This window comes from Paroedura picta, chromosome 13, assembly GCF_049243985.1.
Source record: "Paroedura picta isolate Pp20150507F chromosome 13, Ppicta_v3.0, whole genome shotgun sequence".
Classification (NCBI taxonomy): Eukaryota; Metazoa; Chordata; class Lepidosauria; order Squamata; family Gekkonidae; genus Paroedura; species Paroedura picta.
Window position 1 is genome coordinate 25,853,981 of NC_135381.1, and position 26,378 is coordinate 25,880,358.

General features: G+C 42.3%; 1 protein-coding gene across 2 annotated transcripts in view; it reads right to left on the minus strand.

The window, feature by feature from the left end:
• Positions 1 to 1,470: 1,470 nt before the first annotated feature.
• The window catches only part of RNF128 (ring finger protein 128), a 53,823-nt gene continuing 28,915 nt past the window's right edge, over positions 1,471 to 26,378 (minus strand). For both annotated transcript variants that reach the window (XM_077307730.1, XM_077307729.1), the window contains exons 2-7: positions 11,944 to 12,191; positions 7,766 to 7,837; positions 7,030 to 7,112; positions 6,118 to 6,214; positions 5,335 to 5,500; positions 1,471 to 2,855 (exon numbers count right to left, since the gene is read on the minus strand). In XM_077307730.1, the coding sequence (XP_077163845.1) occupies positions 2,737 to 2,855; positions 5,335 to 5,500; positions 6,118 to 6,214; positions 7,030 to 7,112; positions 7,766 to 7,837; positions 11,944 to 12,191 (785 nt within the window). In that variant the 3' untranslated portion in view covers positions 1,471 to 2,736. The remainder of the gene's footprint in view (positions 2,856 to 5,334; positions 5,501 to 6,117; positions 6,215 to 7,029; positions 7,113 to 7,765; positions 7,838 to 11,943; positions 12,192 to 26,378) is intronic.

Here is a 26,378-nt window from a genome sequence, read left to right on the forward strand (position 1 = left end):
CACTCAGATAATCCCAAACACCTGCCTAATTAGTCAGAGTCTGAGCTCTGAAAGCACTCAGGGATGCTAGCTGAATGAGTTAACAGCGCATAGATACAGCCAGTTTGCATGAGTGAAACCCTGAAGTCAGCAAGGATTAAGATATGTGGATAGCTCTGGTCATTGTGTACTTTTCCGGGCAGACACAGAGGTCAAAGGCTAGCTATGCAATGGGTGTGTAATAAAATGTGCAGAATAAAGGCTGGGGTCAGGAGAAGTCCCCAAAACCTTTCTCCAGATACCTGTGTGTCATATGAGTCCTTTCATTCCTACACATCAGCCTGCTTTACAATATCAGATACTGATTTTTATAAGCTGACATGGAGGCTTTTTAATTGCATCCCCGCCCCTTTAGTGTGTAAATATCAAGCCCCAGGCATAGTAGATGTTGTACTGTTCTTCCCCCCAGTAAGCCGGGATTCAAGAAAGCTTATATCGGGGTAGTGAAACTGCGGCCCTCCAGATGTCCATGGACTACAATTCCTATGAGTCTCTGCTAGCAAAAGCTGGCAGGGGCTCATGAGAATTGTAGTCCATGGACATCTGGAAGGCTGCAGTTTGACTACCGCTGGCTTATATCCTGGAAAATGGGGTTATTAAGGACTATATTGAAATTCTGTCTTATGACAGATTAGCATGGCTATCCACCTGAAACTTTGTTTCCCTACCTTTCCCTACCTTAGTTTCCTTACCTACATCTGAATAGGGGCCTTTGAAACTGAAGCAAAAATTATGGGACCATGGAGATCAGCCTTTCTTGACTTTTTTACCATTGAGAACCCCCTGAAACATTCTTCAGGCTTCAAGAAACCCCAGAAGTGGTGTGATTGTGCAGCATAGGGTCAATAAGTTTATCTATGTACCTGCCCACCTGGGGCATCTTCCCAGGCCATTTTTTGAGGAGCAGGGGGCAGGTCAACACGACCATATATGGTCATATCATGTTAAATGTTTAACAAATTTAAAATATATATTTTAAAAAAAACCCACACATTTGGGAAGCCCTTCGAGGTCTGTCAAGAAGCCCAGGGTTTCACAAAATCTTGATTAAGAAAGCCTGATGAACATTATTCAAATATGTGGGTCATATCAGTTAGAAGTCTGAATAACTCAAAGCCAGACATTTGTTCATTGGATGAAAAATTCCACCTTTCTGCCTGATAGGCCACAAGTTTCTATAATACTCCAAGTGTTTTATAGTGGCTAGTTGCTCTTAAGATGTCAGCCCCTTGTGCTCTACCAATTACCTATGAATCTGTAGTTAGCATATGAGTACGGCAGCTTCTTTTAACTTCTGAAGGCATCTGCGGTGGACAACCTGCTCACACAGGGCTTGTAATAACGTAGCAGAATAGACGGAAGGTTATTCCAATGTTTCTTCACTTCTGAAAGACCAAAGCCATCGACAAGAGCTAGACTGCCAACATAACGTCATTTTGTACACAACCGCTTTTATTATCAAAAATAAGTGAACATCCTAAACAAGCATTAGAATAGCTTTATTTACATTATGTATTCAAAGATTTAATAGAAATCAAATATTTACAACTTTATCATATACTATGCAAAAATGAAGGGGAAAATGTATTGTTTTCTCCTGTTAGAGTCAAGTGAGAAGTTAAACACATTACTATTCTTTAAACCAGATTTGTGTTAGGAACTGTAATTAGAAACAAAACCACAGAAAATACAAAACAATAAAATAAAGTGCATTAGATGATGTAGTCATTCACTTTTGTGGATAAGGTTGCAAAGTCCATGCTAAGGCACCCCATGTTTCTTTTTCTGCCCAAATTCGATTTCCCATCACACGCATAATTAAATAAGCAATTTCAGAAGTAGTTTGCCCGTTAATTGCCAATTTAGCTAGCTTGCCATAGCAACAGCATCCTTTGGGTGTCATACTTTATCCAACTATTCCATCAGAAGATCAGCAATAAAAATTCCCTCTGACAAGAGATTCAGCTTCTGACAAAGCTAAGAACAGCATTTTTTAAAGAATGGAACTGGTTTCTGGGGCAAGGCAGCGTTTGTACTGCTTGAAAACACAAAAGTAGCTCAAAGCAACTTGGGGCATAAATGGGTAATGTCTTAAAAGCAGTTGTTATCCTGGGGGAAAGGTGCATGTTTAAAACATCTGTCCTCCCATTCAGAGTACTAATTTTTCCCTCTACAAGCTCATGTGAAGTAGGTGCAGATCATACCAATTCTAGTTATTAGTGTCTACAAGCAGCTTGATGCACTCCATTGGGCTCCAATGGGCACTCCATTGAAAATAAGGGCTCTCTGTCAGTGACTGAATCTAAAAGAAACATACCCTAGTGCTTGTTTGAACTAAAGCAAATTAAGACAGTTAACTTAAAAACAAGGATACTTTTTTTAAAAGATACATAATTTTTATGTCTGTAAGCTGAATGGTTTCACCACATGAAAAAGTGGTTGTGCTTAGATGGATATGTATAAGGCTCTTTCTTCTTTGGTCTTGCTGACATATATTTGAAGATTAATAAAACTAATACTAGAAGAAAAAAATAACTAAGTGGGCAAGTCACGCCATATAACTGCAATCTTAAATAATGTATGTATTTTATCTCAATATCATCAAGGCAACCTTGCTGCTACAGTAGCTTTATCAGAGTTGACGTGGTTTGATGCTGGTATGACAAGCAGCTAGCAGTTTTTTGTTACGACAGCCATTTAAGTCTTTGCATCATGTGCTCGTATTTCATCTGCCTCAAAACCTGGATTGTCGAGGTGTGGAAGCACATCTACAGGTGGAGGCTGGGATGTGTTATTCACAAGATGGAGATTGTCACCTTTTAGAAAAGGAAGAAAAAATAGACATTTAGAAATATGTTTCATTCAATGCGTTCCTTTAGAGCAGGCTTTCTCAATCAGGGATTTCTCAACAGCCATGGAAGGGTTTCCTGAACAAGTGGGAGTTAATTTTTATATATAGTTTTAAAATTTATTAAATATTTCTTGGGTGATACGACCATATATGGTCATGTCAACTCACCCACCCCTCCTAAAATAGTAATGATAAACCTGGAGGGGGTGGAAACGGGAGGGACCCCAAGTAGGCAGAATCACAGCTATGCATCCCAACCATATTTTGCACAATCATGACACTTCTGGGGTTTCTTGAAGCCTGAAGAATATTTTAGAGTCATCCAATTGTATAAATGTTGAAAAAGGTAGCTTTAGAATTAGAGCTCAGTTTGTTTATAGAAAGTTTATGTAACTAGATTTGATCAGAGAAGTGGAGTATCAACTAAGACCATTTTGGCTCTTTTCTGTCACATTCTATTTGTCCTCTGATGTGGATGCCTTCCCTCCCCCGTTCACAGCTCCATCTACTAGCAGATAACTTGTATGTTTAAGGGAATGAACAGACAAGTTTTTGACGCCAAGCTTATCACAGCTAGGAATCATTATGGCCACACAAGTGACTATTTCTCAGTCTTTGCACCATCTAACACTGGCCCTTCATCTAAATTTACACATTAATCCAGTTCCTTGTGTTACCACAACACATAAAGTGGGCACAGATTTTAAAAAGGCCAGATCTCCAAAATATCGAGGGTATTAACTAATTAGGCTTTCCTCTTTCCCACCTCCACTTTTCCTAAGCAAGGAGAGTTGTAAACGCTTCACTCCAAATTCCTTCATGTGAACCTCCAGCAAATGGCAGTACAAAAAAGAAATGTCCTTATTTTGAATTTAACACATATCAACAAGTTCACTTGTTGAGATACAATCATAGGGGAGCGACTGAAGATGGCGCCGTGCTAGCTCGGTCCGTGATGAGCTCTTGAGCCAAGCAGAGGGTCAGGAGCAAATGCACCTGGCAGACCTGAGCAGATACGCAAATGTCGCTCGCTGGTCGGCCCAGGAACTGGGAACGGCATCCTGAGGGTCCTACAGATCCGCGGAGACTGAGTTCTCTGGATCTCCACTGCCTGTGCTCAAGGTCACGATGGGGTCCTTGTCGTAAACAACTTTCTAAGCTTGAAACGACCAGCTGATCCTGCATTCTTCCCAGATTATCTCTTACCAGACTGACAGGAGCCGAAGTCTGGGAAGGTCGGCAGCGTAAAGACTGAGTTTTCTGTCTGTTTTCTTATTCTTTGGAGCCAGGCACCAGCCCCCCTCCTTCCCTCCTAACCAATTTACAAGGGAATCCTTTCTTCAGACAGGAGGCAAGCCAGCTAAATACACTCGTTAAACAAACAAAGAGCTTAAAGAAAAGAGAGAGTTTAAAGATTTGTTGGAGAGAGCTCAGTGGGGGATGCTGACTTGACACGGAGATTGACAAACTGATAATTTTTGATTGCCCGAACTCCCGCAAGACCTCGCGAGACTTTCTGTTTATAATCTATGACTGCTTAGAACTATGGAAAAATTAACTAAAGCACAGTTCCTTCATTTGTTATGCGAAGGGAACTCAGAGATACTGAAAGCAGTCCAAAAGGTTGAAAAGGAAATCCAAGACACCAAGAAAGAGCTCTCAGACAGAATCGACGGTCTGAAAAAAAACAGCTGATGAAAACACAACTCAGCCAGCAATACACCAAACGAGAATTCAATGTCTGGAAGTTAATCAACAGGAGGGGGAGAGAGTTAGGAACGTAAAAATCAAAAGCATCCTGGAAGAATTTGGGAAAACAGATTTAAGGAAGGAAAGCACCGAAAGCCTGGAAGACTATTTAGAGGAGGAAGAGATTCGGATTGACATAATATACAGAGTCTACTCAAAGGCGACCGCACGCAGGAAGCAAGCAAGTGATACCTTTGTGCGATCTGACAACAAGGAAGAAGCACAAATACTCCAAGACCTGCCAGCAGATACATCATGGAAAAGAGCACAATTCCATCTTTTGTGACCACCTGAAGAATGTGATGAACAGTGGAGCAATTACTTGGCCTCTCTTAGGAAAGGCAGCAGTAACCGTTAGGTTAGGGCCAATATACGATGGGAACTGACTATATATTATTTGGGATAATAATAGATTGTATCCTTATAAGTATTAACAATTACTTGGCTAAGAAAGACAACAGTAACTTTTAGATTAGGATTAACATGTGATGGGAACTGAATACTTTTACATGTATTAACAATACTTTCTCAGCTGGTTGTTTCTTTTTCTCTTTCTATCTTTGTAAGCGCTTTATATAAAATAAAAAATAAAAATAAATAAATAAATAACAAGTTCACTTGTTCACACTTCACCAACCAGGGAATTTTAAAAAAATTGCACCAGAATGCTAATCATTTCTAAAACAAATACTTACTATCAGAAGGAGTGGGTTCTTCAAGAGCTGGCTCATCTGTTCCCTGTACAGAAGCATACCCAGATGATGCTGTCTCACTATGATTATCTTCGTTAACAGAAGAGATATTAGAGGCTTCATTGGACACTGTAGCTGGGAAAGATTCTATTCTGTCTTCTATGTCTACCTGGATCAAGAAGATTGAAATGGGATGGCACAATGGGTAACGTAACAGGCATGGTCCATCGGAGGAAGATGATGATGGTCATGATTCTTTCTTGCATCCTGACTCCCATAATAGCCACTTAGGTTAGAAGGCTGCAGTCTCTTCCATCTCTTCCTTGCTCTTCCATCAGAAGTGGCAGGGTCAGTTTTCCCTTCTTCTCTGCAGCCACCAAATCCATGTGGCAATACTATGGGATGGGGGATGCAGGAAAGATTTGCATTCTTTTGTCTGTGGAATCCATTCTGCAGAATTATGAGCTTTTTTCTTCTCACCTACAATCCATTTTACATTTATCTTATTGTCTTTGAGGAAAGCCTTAGACAACCTGGGCAGAAATTAAATCACAGCAATAGCTTTCTTAGCATATCTGCTGATCTCTTATACCACTTAAAAATACATCATGAGGTGGAAAGCCACAATATTTTTAACCTACTATTTGAATTGTTCTCCTCTGCTCCTTGCTCAAAATGTCTCTCTAGAATATTTCTGTAGTACTTACAACAGCAACATTCAATTAGCATCCAGAACTGATAGAACGTAGATTTTATTAAACAGAGTATTTTGAGTTGCAGATATACCTCAATTCCTAGAGCCTTGAGTATGTCACATTTGCACATGGGACATGTTCTGTGTTCTAGCAGCCAGGGATCAATACAGCTCTTGTGGAAAAGATGGCTAGAAAGAAAAGATTAATATGATAAAACAATTCAGTATAAAAGCAAAAATTCTAAAGGTACAATACTGGGGCTGAGTTTGGAGAATTGGGAAAATATCACAAACAATTCTTTGTGTCTGCTGTACAAAGTTTGTTCTTTCATAACCAGGGTTTCACGAAACCCTGAGTGATCTTCACAGCCCTGAAAGGGTTTCTTGAATGAAAGGAAGCTAATGTTGTGTGTGTGTATATATATATATATATACACACACGCATATATATATACACATACATACATACACACACACACACATAATATTAACCATTTATCAATTGATATGGTCATATTGACTGCCTCCCCCGGTCAATAATCTGCATATTGGTGGCAACCCAGCCCAAACCTCATACCAGCTGAGCAAGAGGATGCATGAAGATATTAAATAGGATAGGAGAGAGGACTGCTCCTTGTGGGACTCCACATGCGAGCTGGTGACAATTAGATACTCTCTCTCCTATTGCTACCCTCTGTCCGTAACCCCAGACAGAGCTACCTAGTAACCAGGAAATGTGACAGTTATCTGGCTTGACTCAATATACTTAATACTGCACAATTATGTCTAGAAGCTTGTTTTGCAACAGGAAGTAGAAGTGAGAATAAGATTTGCACACTGGGATAAATTTAGAGAACTCCGATGAGAATCTCTGCTCAAGCACAGCACAGATGAACATACTGTCTAGCAGAATTCACTTTAGTGTTGCAGGAATATAAAGGAAGTAGTAACATTTTGCATAACTGAGAGAAGATGTAAAATATACAACTGAAGACAAAACTTACTTGCATGTCAAAATTCTTACGACATCATTGGGTTTGTATACTTCAATGCACACAGCACAGTTATCGCCGTCAGGATCAGTTTCCTAAGCAATGGAAAAGTTTATTTGTTAGAGATTTGTTTGCAACAAGCAAATCTCACATTGTCAGCTATGGCTGAGAGTGGAACCTTAAGCCTTATCTCTCCAGTGCAATTTTTCCAACCTAAATCCAAAATTATAGGAGGGTAAATCAGTTTGGGATGAGGAAGTGTTAATCTTCCCTGCCCCATTCCATGACCCCAAACTGAAATGGGTCCCATACCACCGACTTTTTAAAAGGAGCAATGGCCTTGGGGCTTATTCAAATCTTAGCAGTCTCTCTGGTTTGGCCATTTTTTTTGGGGGGGGGGGGGGAACTCATGCAAGATAGAGATTGATAGTAACATCATCTACTATAGTGCTAAGTAGTCAGAAAGCCTGAAAGATCTTCAATATCAAAGTTATGATTAACTTTTGCATCCATTCCTTTAAAAATAATGTATAAGGGTAATTTTACACCTCCTTGAGGGTTCACGGCTACTAAAACGTCTCATTGTGGCACTGTAAGAGTTAGTGATTTAGTTTAAAAGCCTGAAACTACCTCATAACATGTTACTCTGCTGTACTGTAAAAAGAGGGATTTATGTATGTGCGTATTTTTTGTAACTATCTACATTAATAACTTACTTGAAGACCGAGGTAGATTCCCGTTCATTTACCTTGTCTCCTTGTTTCAGCGTTCGTAGCTGAAGGCGTCCGATAGCTTTTTTAGCATCTGCTTTCAGCTGTCTCTGTAAAAGATAAGCATTCAGTTAACATGGAATTTGTTCTGCCATAAACAGTCTTATGCCATTTATCAATACTGAGTGGGGCTTACAAACACCCACACATAAAGAACAGTGCCTTAATAGTAATAAGTACAAGATATGGTTGACGCTGGCGCGCTGAAGAAGACCTTGAGGGGGCTAATATTGGCGGATTAAGGTCAGAATAAAGGTCAGCCCCTCTGTCCACCCCTGGGCCTATTAGTGGATAAGAATTGGTTGTTTTTCCCGCACAGCATTGGATGGTCTATGTTTTCAACTGTGTGGGTGATTGGTCAGGTTTTTTTAGATTGTTTTAAATTGTTTTATGGGATTTTACTGGGGTTTTATGCTTAATGTTAGCCGCCACAAGCCTCAGCGGGAATGGCGGGATAAAAATACAACCAATCAATCAATAAATGGATCAAAGAGTTTATTTAACATTTGTAAAACATGCTGCAGGGTTTATATGGCAGTCTACAGTGACGAAATAGTATTGATTAATGGCTTCTACCACAGAAGTTTCCAAATACAACTGAAATGTTTTCATTACGAAGAAATACTTCAGGCTCTTCACTGTAACTATCCTAAACACTATTTACTTTTCATTGATTAATCCTTCTTTATGTGGGCTTCAGAAGTCACTGTTCCATGGTTAGAGTGTTGGACTAGGATACGACCCTAGCTGGAATCCCTAATCTATCACAGAAGCTTGCGGGCAGATCTGCAACCAGCACACATGATCAGCCTGTAAAAACAGGACATCAGAATGATGTAAGATACTTTGGGTCTCCTCTGGACAGAAGCGGGATATAAATGCCCTGTGGGACCTGATGCCCTCCGATGACTTGTTGTCTGCTTTAGTGGAGGACTGGCAGTCCTGCATTACAGCCGCTATCAATAAGATGGCTCCTAGGCACCCTTTCCACAAGGAAGCTCCATGGTATGCCCATGAGCTTTTAAAATGAAATGTCAGGAATCCCAGAAAAGCAGCCTGCAGATAAATCCCGTTGTAGACAACAGGAGAGTTACCCAAGGGCCTTGAGGTGGCAGTGGTTTGCCCTCTTCTGAAAAAACCTTTGCTGGACCCGCAGGATTCAGCCAGCTACTACCCGGTATCACATCTTGTGTTCCTGGGAAAGGTGGTTGAAAGGGCAGCTCCAGGCTTTCTTGGATGAAGCTTTAGCCCTTGATCCATACCAGTCAGGCTTCTGTGCTGGCCACAGGGTGCAAACTGTGCTGGTTGTCCTGATGAGTAATCTCCAGCACCAGCTGGACTGAAGCAGTTCAGCTATCCTCATGCTTTTAGATCTGTCGGCAGAATTTGACGTCGATCACGAGTTGTTAGCCCACCGCCTTGCCGGTACAGGGATTAGAGGGACGGCTGAAACAGTCAGACCAGCAAGTTGCCACAAGGAGAAGCCTAAATGATGTCTAATATATTTTGTTCCAAGGTCAGCTAGAAAGGAGAAACAGCCTGCGACTGTTTAAAATCATTACTGAAGAGTGTACTATCGATAAGTGGAAACCGTCTCATTTTGTTCTTTGAGACTGAAATGTCATAGATTTATCATGATTCGCGTCCTTTAAAGTGACTATAAATATCGGTGAGCAACTATGATTATATTCTGCCAAGCAAGACTTGTTTAGCTTTGCAAAAATAATTTTAGGTTGGATGCTTGTAATTATACTTCAGAGGAACCTGAATTGCCCTGCCACCAGTAGTGTAGTGCAGGATGAACGGCTGTTTCACAAGAAGTCAAGCCCGTTCAGCCTAGGAAAACTTACACACAGGACACTCAAGTTTCTCCATGTGGAGGAGGAAGCACCTTTCCAATGCTCAGTAACTCTCACAAATCCCTGAACAATTACTGGGAAATGCAAAGAATGCTAGTTATTCATTTGTAGCCCTTAAAGGGCAGTTACATCCGCAGTATCAGCCATTTTTACAGCAACTTTGTAATAGACTTGAGAAAAGAAGTTCCGCACTATTGTCCTGTTTCTAGTTGGGACAGAATCAGGTAGTTCACACGTTGATAACAAGGCATATCATATGTACACATCCTGATTTATTTTTAATCAAGAAGGCAAGTCTGAGCAGAGTTAATTATGTCTGTCCAACAATTGGGCTAGCCCCTTATGGTTTCTATTCACCATGTCAGATCATTCCCTTCTTCTATGAATGACACACTCAAGAGGGAGTTTTAATTATTATGATGGGGGAAAAACAAAGCTGACGAGACTGGAAATACTTTAAAAATGCAAAATAAGTGGAAAAACTACCCCTCCAATGAAGAGACATTTGAGAAGAATTTTTAGAAAAGTTCCGACATCTAGAGGCAAAAACCACAGGTGAACATGCAAGGCTGAAATTCATCTCCGGATTGGCTGGGCACTATAAGCAGAGCCCATTTCTACAAAAGAATCCCCTTACTCTTTAAGTGACAGCTGGATCAAGTACTGCAAAACTTGTATTAGAAATATCTGAATGGCAAACCGAAAATCACTAGTTTACTGTAGCTGTAGAGCTTGTTGGACTTTAACAATTCCCTGTGCAAGTTTTCAAAATTCAAACTATTGGCATTCACAGTGTGTAATCATCACTTAGCTATTTTACAGTTAACAAGATCCAAAGTTTCTTCTCAAGTATTTTGCATATGTACAAACGCAAGGATTAGTCTCCATAAGGCCAATGCAATAAATATCAGTAGTGATGAAAGAAAACAGTGTTGCACTTACCTGTAACTGTTGTTCATCGAATAGGCTTCTGTGCAGGCACACGTGGGACTGCAGTTATGCAGGCCTACCACGGAGAGGAGCTAGCGAACTACAGATCTACAGAAAAAAACACTCCAGGATTGCAGCCTTCCCAACCAGGGAGATGAGCATGACTTTCCCGCCTAAAGTCAGCTGATCTGGGAGGGGCCAGCACTCCCCCTTCAGTTCTTCTATCTTGCCGTTGCCGTACACAACAAGTGGAAGAACGCCCACAGCGGGGGAGGAGGGGAAGGATGTGTGCCTGCACAGAAGCCTATTCGATGAACAACAGTTACAGGTAAGTGCAACACTGTTTTCATCTTTAGGGCTTCAGGGCTTATATTGTAATTTTATATGCTAGTAAAGGCTTTTTGTTGTTGATTACTCCTGGCCTAGACAGACACTAGCAGACCAACACAGGGAAGTCTAGAGTGGGGAACCGCAGACTCCAAGACTGTCTCCAGTGAGACTCACACAATTTCTCTCAAAAACACTCCGCCAGAAGTGCAAGGCAAGAGAGGAAGAAAGGAGGAGGAGGGAAAGAAGTTGGGAAAATAGTAAAAGTAGAAATATTAGACAAAGCCTGCTAAGCAAAGCTAGAAGAGGTTCTCTCCTGACAGAGGCAGCAAAGAACTGGAGAAGAGAGGCACACCCACACAGGAACAGGAAAAAAGTGAGCCTGTCTCCCTGAACCAGGTAATGAAAACACCCAAGAGGTTTACTGCCTCTGGGGGAGAACACCCACCTAGTCAGCCAGATCAGCCACATTAATCTTGGCAATCAGTTGGGTGACGGATATTGCAGCCAGATTGCCCTCACATCCTAGAGTAGATTACTTTAATACACTGTACATGGTGCTTCCCTTGACAGATGTACAGAAATTACGATTGGTATAGAATGCTGTGGCAAGAATGTGGACTGGAGGGACCATCATTACTCCAGTTTTGCTCCTCATAAACAGGCGTCTAATTTGCTTACATGCCCAAAGCAAGGCAGGCATCAACATATAAAGCACTATAAGACTTGGGATCAATATACATTAAGAACTGTCCACTCCCACGTAAGCCTATCTTCATAGGTTATCTTGACAGAGACCAAATAGGAAGCCCTATTATCTGAGACTAGATGGATGTTGAACATAAGAAAGGCTCTTTTCAATCATGGCGACAAAACTGTGGAATTCCCTCCCTAGAAATTCATCTTTCCCTCTTCTATCATCTTGTGCCAGTGGGTAAAAACCATTATGAAGTATCAGAAGAAAACAAGCAGTACCAGTGACCGCAATGGATTCCTAGTACGGAAAACAAGCAAGAATGTACAAGAAAAGCCAAACTCACCTGTCTTCTGTTCTGAGCCCTTGAAAGTCTAAGCCTTCGAGCCGAATAAAATATGAAGTACCCAACGGTGGCTGCCGTTACAATGAAGAAGGACACAGAAACAAAAAAGATGGAATAGCTGTTCATCCATGATCCATGCTTTTTCCCGACTTCAATAACCATGGTCACTTGGAAGCCTTCCTTAATCCTATTAAGGATTTCTCTGCCTTTAAGGTTGCTGATCATAATAGCAACTGTGTCCCCTGTACCTATAAGAGAAAATAATCCAAACATTAGCTTTACACACCAAACAGTGATCAATAACTTGTGAAAGTCCATTTAATATTCGATAGTCCAGAGGTAGACACAAGTCAGCAACAGTGACACAAACTATTTTTTTTTCACACAGCAACTTCTGTTCTCCATTTCAAAAGCAAGACTGTGGTTACAATAGGATGAGTGCAGGATTCCGTGGAAAGGTTCCTGTCAGTACTTCAGCAATTGTTTAACATTAAAACATAGAGTATGGTAGCTCAGAATTTTGTATGTATACCCTCTCCATCTCCAATGCTGTCATGCTCCATTTCTTTTCATACTAGATACTGCTTTATTAGATGAACTGAGAGGTGAAAGCAAACAGTGCCACCAATCACTGAATAGAATCATCCCATACTTCATTTCTTTAGTACAATTAAAAATAATCACCACCATGTTTAAGATATCAGACATGCTTTTTATATTTCCTTTTATATTTCCACACTTGAAGCAGGGGGAAATCCCAGGAGGACAATCTCCTGCATTAGTTGGAATTTGGAAATTACTTTAGTCAGGAAAACTTGACAGGGGTGTAATATAAGGTGACCAGATTGTCCCAGTTTTGGAGGGACATCTGGGGGTACCTGGCAAATTGTACTTATGTTGAAATTTAAAAAATATATATTACAATACTACTTTTGCATTCTATGAAACTTTTTGTTGCTCCATATAGACCAAATTTTTAAACAAGAACCCCTCCCCCCCGGCAATGGTGTCCCGCTTTACCAATGTTAAAATCTGGTCACCTTGTTGTAATATGACTCACTCTGAGTATCTTGAGAAAAGAAGGATCAACCATGAGTGCTGTCAGTAAACTCACTCTTATGGCTGAGGTAACAGCTAATGATAACAGGTATTCTATGCTGATAACAGGCATTTATGTTGTAAACCGCCCTGAGACCTATTTGGAGAAGGGCGGTCTACAAATAATAATAATAATAATAATTCTGAAACCAATGATAACAGACAGCTAAAACGGCATTCACCTCTAGTGGACATCCACTTCTTATGGAGCCCACTTCCTATCATGACAAATATCTAGTTGAAGGTAAGCAGGCTTGCAACAAGATATCATATACCTATTGGAAGGAGTGCTCCTCAGCTGGATCCTCCAAGTGTAGCCAGATGATGTCATGGTGCAGCAATTGACTCCTCCAGGTCTGGAGCAGGAGGGAACAGTATGTAGCCTGCACCCACTAATCCCAACAATGAAACTCAAATACTTTGGCCACCTCATGAGAAGGAAGGACTCCCTGGAGAAGAGCCCAATGCTGGGAGCGATTGAGCGATTGATTGCTATAGATGTAAAATTCACTCTGGAGCCCCCTGACTGTATTGCCTCATTGTGGACATGTTTTCTGGGTCACGTCTAGTGTCCACCATTCTCCCCGTTGGCCCTGTGAGGTGATCATCTAACCACCTACCTTCCCATGTCACAGTTTTATTTTGTTAGTTTAATGTTTTTCCCCCCAAAGTTGTTCCCATTCCTCTAACATTATTTTTGGCCAAAATTCTGCATCCAGCATGTCATAGTTTTAGAGAGGAGCAAGGTTTCCTATGGATTTATGCAGGGATAGTCAAACTGCAACCCTCCAGATGTCCATGGACTACAATTCCCATGAGCCCCTGCCAGCGAATGCCGTGAGTTGGCTGGGTCTTAACTGCTTGGTTCCTAACACCTATGGGTTGGGCTGTGCCCATCTCCAGTGGATACCAATGCTGCCCCTATTTGCAGGCTAGATAGACTATGCCAACCTGGGAGAATCAGGGTAGAGAACACCCTGATTAGAATTTGGGAAACCAGCCCTACCACTCCAAGTACTTTGCCATCTGCTGCCACCACTGCAAAATGTGGTGAGGAAGATGGTAACTGCCAGCTAGCTAGCACTGCTATTAGAACACACTACTATTAGTCCTCTTCCAATATGCATGTACAGACTGTCCTATAAATTTCATACACATGGATTTTGCAAGAACAAGTCACGCAAGACCAAACTTATCTCTTTTTTTGAGAAAGCAACTACCTTGCTGGATCAGGGGAATGCAGTGGACATAGTTTATCTGGTTTTCAGTAAAGCTTTTGATAAGGTTCCACATGATATTCTTGTTCATAAGTTGGTAAAATGCGGTATTGATCCTAATTCTGTCAGGTGAATCGATAACTGGTTGACAAATCGTACCAAGAGGGTACTTGTTAATGGTTCAGCATCTTCTTGGAAAAGAGTGACAAGTGGAGTACCTCAAGGATCTGTACTGGGGCCTGTGTTGTTCAACATATCTTTAAACCGCCCGTGGCGCCACGAGCGCCACGGACTAAATAAATGGTTAAGCCCTGTTGAGGTGGGCTTTGTCCGTGATGAGGAAGGGTCCAGATTGGTCCGCTTTGCGCCTGCCAATTGGTCCCTCCAATTCCCAGCCCCAGCAACTGCGAGCCGCGCGCAGCCTAAAGCAGGGGTAGTCAACCTGTGGTCCTCCTACAATTCCCAGCCCCAGCAACTGCGAGCCGCGCGCAGCCTAAAGCAGGGGTAGTCAACCTAGGTCCTCCTACAATTCCTTTGAGTCCCTGGAAAATCCAGATTGCAGTCCTTCAACCTGTAGGTACTCTTCTTTAGAGCTCTGTCCTTCCCTCCATTTCCTGAACATTTCCCTTTTCTTTCTTAGTTCCTCTTGAAGTTCTTTGTTCATCCAAATAGGCTGCTTAGAGCTCCTGCAGTGTTTTCATCTTTCTGGGATAGTCATGGATTGAGCACGCAATAGCTCTTGTTTGAGTAGCGCCCACCCTTCACATGCTCCCTTCCCTTCCAGCATTCTCATCCATGGTATGACACTCATCATGTCTCTTGAGTTTATTAAAGTTTGCCCTACGAAAATCCAACATCCACATCAGGCTACAAGCTTCCTTGCCCCCCCCCCCCAATCTCAAAAGGAATTCTATGAGGATATGGTTACTTCCCCCTAGGATCCCCACCTACTTCACCCCATCCACCAACTCTTGCCTGTTGGTCAGTATTAAGTCCAGTATTAAGTCCAGTATGGCTGAACCTCAACCAGTAGTTTGGCTTGGCGAAGGTGGTAGAATGCCACCCGTGCTACCATTGCGATCTGAGCCTCCTTTGAGAGGGAGGCATCAAGAATCACGCCTAGATTCCTGGCAGAGTGGGCCCCTGATAGCAGCTGCACTCCATCCAGGGTGGGTAAAAACACTTCCTCACTTGGGCCCTTTCTACCCAGCTACTCTTCTATCAGTTGTTTTTAGTAGCCATGATGGGCATGGGTCTAAGGAGCAAGTTGTTGGCTTCGCTGCCTGACTGAGATGGATCTGGGATCAAATCCTCTTCCAAGTATGCTGATAGTTGGTCCATGACAGCCTTTTCAAGCAACTTCTCCAGAAATGCCAAGTGCAAGACAGGGCAGGCAAATCACGGCCTCTTTTATCCCTTCTGGGAATTCTCATGTCGAGAAGGAGAGATTATCTCCCAGAGGGGAGCCACCATTCTTCTAACTATGGCTAACAGTAGTAGTCATGATGGACATGGGTCCAAAGAGCAAGTGGTTGGCTTTGCTGCCTTTAGCATCTTGTCCACTTCAGTCAGTGTGAGTCATTTGAAGTTACTCAATGTAATCTCCAGAGATGGCCAAGTGGCCTCTAGTTCACTTTCTGTCTCTAAAGTTGGAGGGAGATTGTGGCAGAGTGTCGAGATTTTGTCTGCAAAGTAACTTGCAAATGCCTCACAGCTGATGCCCAATTGGTTATTATTTTGGTGCCCTTCCTCTAGGGCAATAAGAGATCGAAATATCCTAAATAATTGTGCTGGATATGAGTGAACAGATGCGATTTTGGTTGAGAAAAATTAGCATTTTACTGACTTCACTGCCATCTCATAGGCTCTTTACTGCATTCTATAAGATGTTCCCACAACTTTATCCCATCCAGCCTTACTCTGGTCATCTCAGTTCCAGTTTCTTCTCATGGAGCTCCTCAGTGTACCAAGCGGCCTGCTTGAGCCGGGGGCGGAGAGGACGTCAGGAAGCTATCTTGTCAATGGCAGCCAGCTAGTTAATGGCCAAACCATTTAGAGCAGTAGTCCCCAACCTTTGTATCACCGGGGACCACTCAACGCCGGGGACCACTCACCGCCTTTTACTGAGGCCCGGGGGGGGGGGGGGTAGTTTACTCCTCTACTCTCAACCACTGCCCTAACGCTCTCTGATCGCTATGGTAATGTTTAAACATCCCTTCAAAATAAGATACAGACACGCCACAACAATGAACATAAGGAACATTTTATTTTCATGGAAATTTTAACTCATGACAATGACAAATCAATGGGAACCCTGAGCTTGTTTCTCTGCAACGAGATAGTCCCACCTGGGAGTGATGGGAGACAATGACACCCGAAGTGTGTTGTAAAGGGCCGGGGGGGATGAAGTAAAGGGCTGGGAGGGGGGGGGGAGAAGGCATCCTTCGGGGCCCGCCTCCAATTAGTTGAACGACCACCTGTGGTCCGTGGCCCACAGGTTGGGGATCGCTAATTTAGAGAAGTGCCAGGAAGCACTGGGTCCCACAGAGCATTCAGGAATCCAACTGGATCCATAAGTCTCTGTGGGTGAGCTAAAATCTGCTCAGCGCCCGAGGAGGGGTGGCAGCCTTAGCTTGGCCAGGGCATAGTGGTCTGACCCTGGTACAGGCTCGGCCAAAACCAGGTGCACATTCAAGCCCGCACTGAAAATGAGGTCCAGGGTGTGGCCTGCCTGATGGGTAGGACCAACAACAAATTCCAAGAGCCCCAGCATCACTGTGGCTGACAATAGGTCCAGCCCATTTCTAGAGGGCAGCAGAATTAAGAGTTAGGGAAACTGTAATATCCATGCTGCTACCTCTTCCAGCAGGGATGGCAGGGAGTCTGGGGGTGTATTGGGCACACAGTACACCAACCAAAAGGCCATGCTCTTGGTTGAGTCTCACCTGAGGCCTACACATTCAATTCCTGGGATTGGCAGCGTGGGAAGAGCCCAAAATAGTTTTGCGATGTGTAGATCTTATTGTTTATTGACCTGGCATTACACAGCATCAGTGTTGGAGGCGGGTTGTTAACCTTTGCCTCTATCCTAGTGTTCCAAGGGATGGGACAGAGGTTAAAAGGTGCCCAAGCATGTCTGTATCTCAGGTCCCTTTGCTTGTTTTTTCTGGTTTAATGGGTTTTCAAAGTTATTTTAAATTTACTGAGAACTTAATCTTGGGTATATACATGCACACACACACTCAGTAAAAATGTGTCAGGAACCAAGCTGTTGAGACCCCATAGATTTGGACCACAGACATCACTCTCGAGCTTTGGGATGAAGGTTTAAGGAGAAGTCTTTATTTGGAGAATCAGGACACAGATCAGCACATCACATAAATTCTTAGGAATCTTGACTGAGACACCAGGCAAGGGGGGTGCAAAGCAAATATACTTTAGCTAAGCTGGGGGGGGCATTGGGGTAGCATTTGGCGGGAATATTGGTTCACACAGAAAGGGCAACACAGCTTTCTTTTGATCTACAAAGTGCCAAAGTTGCCGAGCCAGCCATCAAGTATTTAGACTAAATTCCAAGCGAGAACAGCCTTGAGATAATGAAGTGATAACTGGACGAGCCTTTGAAATGCAGACGGAGATGGGAAGGGCGCTTTCGAGTGGGTTAGGGAAGATGCCACAACTCAGCGGGAGATCCAGGAGTGTTGGTAATAAAGCAAATCTCAAAAGGAGGTGAGAACTATGGGTCAGGAACTGGGGGTTCATGACAAAATGTTATTGAAATCAGTCACATTATACAAATGACATGCCATTACTCAGCCACCAAACTGTTTCTTGATCTCTCAATACAATGTTTGTTTTAAAAAAATCAATCACCCTATCTGTTATTAGCAATACTGAAAATTCATACCATTCCCCCAATAAACCCCTCCAAGTAACCAGATGTTTACTTCAACATCATATATTAAGATATTGAGTTGAGATATCCAGAGGGAAAGTACCTAGTTGCCATTACAGTATTAAAATCTGCATTAGGGCCAAAGCACTACCACTAGGGCTCAAAAGTTCTGCCATACTAAAATTGCTATCTGGAAAGTTATCATGTTGGTGATATGCTGGCTTTCCAAATGAAGGGGATTGTTTAAGATTCAGGGACACTCAAGACACGCAAGACCATGTAGAAAAGGTGGTACAGGTATACTGTCTCAATGAGAGGTTTATTGATCCGAAGTCAATCAAACAGCCCAGTTAACTCTTTTTTTAAAATCTGCTTAATGAGCAAGTTTTTAATTTCCAGGAATGCTATACTTTTTTCAGTGATAGACAAGTTTCCTTTGAAGAAAAGTGCAGTGAGGAGGAGGCAGATGGGGATTTTTCTTTACTTGTCATTTACACACAAAGGCACCTACACAGTCTTCCATTTTACTACATATCTGAGAGGCAATGACAGGAACAGTCTTCAGGATAGCTATAGAATAACAGGTATGTGCCTATCTAGTCATTTTTCTGTTAACTTGTGGTGCTATTTTGGGGAAAAAATTGATAAGAAGAGCCATCACACACCCCTCAACTGTCATCAAAATCATCCAATAACTTCAAAGAATCTGCACCTGGTGGCCTTTACAGTGTACAGAGTAGCATAATGAGAAAAACAACTACGTAACATTATCTTTAAACTATTCAGATTGGAACTAACCCAAGTCATGAATCTGTCCATTTTATTTCTCCTGATACAGGTCCGCTTTTAAAGGTCAATATAGATTGTTATGCCAGGTAGGCAATTTTGTACTTTGAACCCTTTCACAGAAAGGCAGCATCTCCTTGTAGCAACATTTGCCAAGTTGATAAGATTCAGAACTTACAAGTTCAGTAGGTAAATATTTGTCCTGGGACTTATTACAGCCTGGGCATTAACCCTCTGTTAACCATCAGTAGTCATTCACCACCATTAGAACATTTAAAATCTGTAAGATCCCTTTTCCTCTCTAAGCACCAAGTTGAACAAGTTATATTATTTTCAGATAGGCAATGAGACTTTTCAAAATAAGCTACACAACTGTAGACACAACTGTCATGTTATCTGGTGAATATCAATGTTATTATTAAATGTTATTATTTTGACTGCAGCGGGCGCTAGCAGGGCGCGCCATGAGGGCGGCGGGGCTGTGTGGCCCTGCTCGGCAAGGGCGGGGTCGTCCTGTGGGCCTGGTGCCTATCTCGTCACAGGAGCTGGGTGGCTGTTGGTCCGTGGGGCAGGGCACAGCTGGCGGCGGCGGTCCCGAAGCTTCCATTGGCTGCGGCCTCTGGCTGGCTGCGCCGGGGGGGGGGGGCGATGTGCTTGTGGTAGTGGCAGGCAGCGGCCTGACACACCGGGAGGTGCGAAGCGCCTCCCGACGCATCAGGCTGGCGGTCAAAGAGCAACTGCGAGGCGCACTGCGCATGCCTCGCAGTTACTTGGGGCTAGAAATCGGAGGGACCAATCCGCAGGCGCAAAGCGCCTGCCGATTGGTCCCTCCGATTGTCTGTCCGGAGGAAGGGTCCAATCCGGACCCTTCCTCATCCCGGACACATCCCGCCCATAAAGCCCTTACTGTTTTATTTAGTCCACAGCGCCTGTGGCGCCGCAGGCGGTGTTAAGATAATATGCTTGGCATTTATATACCTTTTCGGTGTCAAAGTATTATATCTGAAGACCTGTAAGCAGAGCTAAAAATATTAATCATTTTTGTTTAGGTTGTAAAAGCTTTCACAATGAAAGCTGTGAAAGTTATTCAGGGTTGTCTTTTGTACTGTACTGGGGCTTGGAGCAGACAGGAGACTCATCTAGCTCTAAAGTCAGTGCATAATGAGACCCTCTATCTCTGAATCCTCTGACTCACACAAAGGACTTGGCGAATGGCCAGCAGAGACCACTAACGATGGCTAACAGTCAATTTGAGAACACAAATCAGTGCAAATTACTTGATCATAAACAATTTTTTTATTATCTGTGAGTTCAGGTGGTTGACTATCTACAAAGGCAAATGTCTTATCTCTGCTGTAAAGGGACTGGCAAAATCAGTATAACATTTACTAAAGCACTCAATAAAATGAAATCTGTGTCTAATAAATAAATTAAATATTTCACAGCTTTATATGAACCTACATCCCTTTATCACTCCCATTAAATGTGCCTGTGAAAGAACAAATTCCTTTCCCTCAGATCCCATGAGATCTCCCTGCCCAGAGAGGCATCTGTTTTCCCTTACTTCTAGGGGGTACCAACTTCTCCCTTAAAAACCGTAACTGCAACCAAATCTGAAACAGTATCTCCTGCTAAACAGGTTTGTATATCAGGCACTCTGCACCTGCATTACCATTGAAAGGCTCCACCTAGTTGTTGTGTCAACCACTTTACTGGTACTAGCCAGTAGGTGGACAATCTATTGCTTTTTCATGCTTTAGGGATGGTGAGCTCAACTGCTGCCCCTCCCCTTCACTGTTCTTTGAATAGGTGTGGTCTGTTTACAGAGGCCAGACTCTGGGCTTTCATAATGTAAAGTTATAAATAAAAATAAATATGGTCTGTTCAAGCACCAGCCTGAGCAAAGATATAAATAAATGGTGAAAACACACCATCACCTTATCCTAAAATCTTACCCTAACAATATTGTTGTTACGATAGGCTATTTTAATTTTTATTATATTTAATTTTGTTTTTATCCCATCTCTCCTCCAGCAATTGGAACACAAGGAAATTAACATAAATACAAAACATAAATAACAAAAATATTCAATAAAGCAGTTTAATACACTGTCTTCTGGCATAACAATCGGGAATGCTGATAGCAGGCCAAATAGTTATTTGTTTGGATTTTACTACACTACAAAATCAGCTCCAGAAAGTTAGTGTTTATGTGTATATATATATTATTATAATAATAATAGAGTATTCGAACATGTAAAATTTCCTCTATGGAATGCCTGGGAAAATAAATGTGAACCTATACAAGTCCTGCAGGGCATGAGTCTCTTCAGACTGAGCATTCCACCAGGTTAGGATCACAACTGAAAAAGCCCTCCTCCTGTTCAAGGTTCAATGAGCTACCTGAGGGCCAGGCAGCACCAATAGTCATTGTGAAGTGGAATGCAAGCACTGTGGGGGTTGTAATGGGAGGGATGGCCCTTAAGGTGCCAGACCATGTGGGGCTTCAAAGGTTAAAACCAGCACCTTGAATTTGCCCCAGAAACCAACTGGAAGCCAGTGCAGCCACTTCAAAATAGGCTGAATGTATTCTGACCATGATGTATTAATCAACAGTGTAACAGCCATATTCTGGAAAACCTGAAGTTTTCAAAACATCTTCAAGGGCATCCCTGTATAGAGTGAATTGCAATAGTTGAATCTGGAGGCAACCATCGCATGAATCAGTGTGGACAGGTCCAACCAGAACGAACAGGGAAATAGATGATAAGGACACTTGTTTGTCCAAGGGAAGCAAAGTCCCCAGCCAGAATCCCAAGCTCTTTAATGGGGTCCACTGATATAAGCTGGCATCCAGACACTGGGACAAGGTCAAGAAAATGATCCTAGATTTTTTTATCCATCAAAAAGGAAGAGCTGGGTGTAATCGGCATTCTGGTGGTGCTCAACCCCAAGTCTCTTGATAAACTCCACCAGAAGGCTTATACAGATATTAAATAACACAAGAGATAAGATCAAAGTGGCCCTTAACTACATCCTTGGAGGAATGAGGCAACCCACAATAAGTCAGTGCCTCACATCCCCAGTCAGCTGACCAAAGTAGTAGTATCACCTGTGTCAAATGCTACCGGGTTTGTGCAGGAAGAGCAATTGATGGTCCCCCTGTTGCCAACAACAAATACCATTCTGACTTGTCTCTTCTTTCTCCTCCCTCTCGGAGATGAGTAGGGGGGGTTGAGGGCTCCGCCATCTTTGCCTTGCTGTCTTGATTGCTGTTGTATGGATGTGTGATAGTCCATTCTAATGGGGGGGGGGGTTAATGGATTTTAACGGGTTTTTAGTTGGACTTTTGTAAACCGCCACGAGCCTCTGGGAGTGGCTGTCAATAAATTGAAGAAATAAATAAATAATATCGGCATTTCTAAACCGCACCTGTCAAACTGAAGCCAGAGGTCATTCACAAGGATTACGAGGGCTATAGTTTCCCACCTAGGACTGAAACCAGTGGATCAAGTGCTTATGTCTCATCTAAGAAAACCCAGAACCATTCAGCAACCACTTTCTCAATTATCTTTTCCAGGAAGAGTAACCTGAATGCCAGGCACTAATTGGCTAGTTCTTTTTTTCCTAAAGAAGGCTAATCTTGCAGCATTTAGAATTCCATCATTACCCAAGTTCCTGTGAGTTGGACTTCTCAAATTGTCTCTCAACACATGCATAAGAAGGAGTTCAGCCCTTTGAGGAAGTTGAACAAGGAGATAGAAGACAGCCTTCTTGTCCTGAGAATTTATAACTTCCTCTTGGCAGTCTGTCTCTGGGGTCAATTCTGATTTTTCTGCCTCGAGAGGAAGAAATACCGTCCTAGCCTTCAGTTTCTTAGTTGCTGTCCCTTTAGGCAAGCAATTCTACCAGAAATAAGATTACTCATCCTCTGTAGTTTCCCCCTTTGCCAACTATGAGATTGTAGAAAGGTCCCAGCTTGCCAACAATACAGCCACAATGGCTAAATTATTAGGATGAATTCTATGATGAGCAGATGATATTTCTCCAGTGTCCGTAGTTCTATAGACACTACTTTTTCTTCTCACATACACAAATTTGCACAATTATTTCCAACAGCAATCTTTTGTATGTTAGTTAAATCGAGAGATTTTTTCCCCAAAGATGTTTTTTTTTTTGGGGGGGGGGGGGAATTGAGGCCTGAATTTTTTTAAAAAACTGAAGTATGTCCAATCATACCTAAGCTTACCTTACCATTTAAACAATAGAAAATGCACTGTTTATAAAGTGGCATTTAAAATTATGCTTAAAATATTTATGGAATTCAGAAGTTATAAATGCCTTCATTTTCTGCAAACAAAACTGCAAATGTATCCAGTGGTGTTTAAAAGAAAACCACAACCTGATAGACCATATGCTACCTTTGCATATTGTCACAAACCAAGGTGTAAGCTGCGCCTGACTCAGACAACCAGATAAAATCCTCTAGACTCAGAAGAAACTGAAGGAACAGAATCTCTTAATGGAGAGATTCCCCAAGCATCACAGAAGACATAGCAACGTGTAGAACAGGAATCTTCTCAGACAGAGGACAAAAGGGGCCAAAGCCTTATATTGGTTCGGGGAGAGGGTGGGAATGTTGGCGGGAGTGTGGGTTCACACAGGACAAACCTCTGATCTAAGAGGCACAAAAACTATAGCAAGCTGAAATCCTTTCTCAGGCCAGGCAGCCGTTGTTGAGGTGCTGCTCTGTGATCCAAGGAAGTTTTCTAAAGCTAAGAGATAAGGAGGTTCGCAGCAAGGGAGACAAAGCTATATACAGGCAGGTTCAAATGGGTATATATTCCCACGGTCATGTAAGGAGTTCTTAGTCTGAGGAAGAGTGCTTGCACTTGAAAGCTCATGCCCTGAATAAATCTTTGTTGGTCTTAAAGATGCTACTAGACTGATTTTATTGTACAGGCAGGTTGTAAAACATAGCATCAAAGCAATGGATGCAGAGGCTTCAACAGATGGAGAGAGGGAGAGAAGGTGAGAACCAAAACCATCTTTCCAGCACCGACTGGAGGGTGATTCCATATACCATACATCTTATTTTTTGCTATCTGAATAGTTTAAAAAAGGAGCTAAACAGAAAACACTGGTTTTGTGTTGAATAACTAAAAATACCTTATTTGGTCAGTAAAAAAATGGTCACACAAAGGGTCGAGCAAAATGTATTCCAGAGCTAGACACTTCCTTCTTCCTTCTTTAGCTACTGGTTAGAGCTCAGTTCAGAAGTTTTCATCTTAATACAGTTTCTGCCTCACCTCCTTTGTTTCCCTCAAGCAAGGCAGGGCAATAATCTACTTGGTATGCATTTGTGGGTATATGTGTCATAGTGGTTTAAAGGAGAAGGATCAATAGCAAAAGAAAAGCCAGATAAAAAGAACCACTAAGCTACGAAAGCCCTTAATGCAGTCCTCTTTAACAACAGCTATCCTTCTAGGTGCCAAAATGTATATTGTATTTAAGAGCTGTATAAGTCTACAGCATGCCCATCTTATCTTTAAAAGCATTTTACTTGTTTTAATCTAAAAGATTTCTTTTTATAAAAGGTCCTAAGGGGGAAAGAGACCCCTCCTCTACTTTTTCCATAATTCTTATGGTTTTGTTTGGTTGTTTTCTTCCTGGATCTTCACATGCCTAAGACTGTCTCAAAGAAAATCTATACCTGTCCTTTCTGCTTAGATGACAATACTATTATTATTGCATATACAGAAGTTTTGAAAATAATTCTGTTGCCATGCTATCACCTTAATATGGCTAATTTGCCAGGTTCCTGTTGAGATAGCAAACTGGCTACATTATGCAGATAAATGTTACACTCCCACATGATGTCACCCTAAGGCAGTGGTTCTCAACCTGGGGGTCGAACAACCCTTTCACAGGGGTCACGGCAGGGCAAGCAGCTTGGCCGGGGGCAGGGGGACATCATCTACACAACAGACTTGCAGGGTAAATCAAGATAGAGCATTCATTCATCTGTCTGGAGCAGCGGAAAAGAGCGAGATTGGCATGGTGGGACAAGAGGCAGAACTGAACAGAGAAACCTCGAGGAAAAAACAATTTATATACAATCATGAACGATGGGTCTTCACGCCATTGGTCAGTTTCAGTTTAATTTCTGTGAAAGAACTCATGCACTCTTCCTATACACTCAAGGATCATGTTTGCATTCTTGCTAATCCCCTAAAGGATAGCAGCTATGCAACAGCATTAACAACAAATATTTCTCTCCCTAGGACTCTTGTGGGCTTACGTTAATTATCTTATTACTGGTACTCTAGGGCTGCCCTTTGGAAAGATATGTCAATCAGTTCAGCCAAAGACACAGCAACACAATTTCTGACTGATATTTTTCAAAATACATTTTCATGTTACTCCATCACATTCTGATGTTCCAGTTTCAAAACCTCATAACATATTCAAAACCAAGAGAACTCCCCCACCCTCAATTATTTAACTATTTTAACCTTCATTAAAATACCCTTCAAAACTTCACTCTTGAGATCACTTTATAGTGCTCATCTCCAGATTATAAAGATCAGCTCTGCAGGGGGAAATGACTGCTTTGGAGGCTGTGAGACACTGCCGTCTTGAGGCCCTGCTCCAAACTTCAAGGAACATCCCCAATCCAGGGGGTGCCAACCACCAGGTGGACCCTGGAGATCACCTGGAATTGGAGTTCATCTGCAAACTATACAGATCAGTTCCCTTGGAAAAAATGGCTGCTTTTGAAAGGAGACTCAATGGCATTAGATCTGGAGAGTACAGGCTCGAGGTGGGATGTGGAGATCTCCCAGAATTACAACTGATCCCCAGGTAACAGAGATCAATTGCCCTGGAGAAGATGATTGCCTTGAAGGGGGCCTGCATGGCAGTAGAGCTGCAGATGTCAGCCTCCAGAAGGGACCTGGGAATCCCCAGTTTGTGAAATTGGCTGCTCTGGAGGGGGAACTTCACAGAATCATATTCCCTCCCCTCAGGGACATTTAACAGATCCCATATGAATGGTGAACGGAGTCAAACAGGGCTGTATATTAGCTCCACAACTATTTAGCATTTATATTAATGACACTGTTACCCATTTACGGAGTTTGGACTTCTGTCCGCCAAAATTAGCTAATAGACACTTGTCTTTATTATTGTATGTAGATGAAGTTGTCCTTTTATCAAGGACCCCCACTGGACTAAAACTGAGAACCCTTACAGGTTACAGTAATGAAAACTGCCTTGAAGTAAATCATTCCAAGACAAAAATATTTGTCTTTTCAAAGAAACTTAAGAAACAATTGTGGCACCTAAATGCTACTTGTATTGAATAAGTTCAGTTATATAAATATCTAGGTGTCATATTTCAAGCTTCATGATCTGTGAACTCTCATGCAGCCCATATT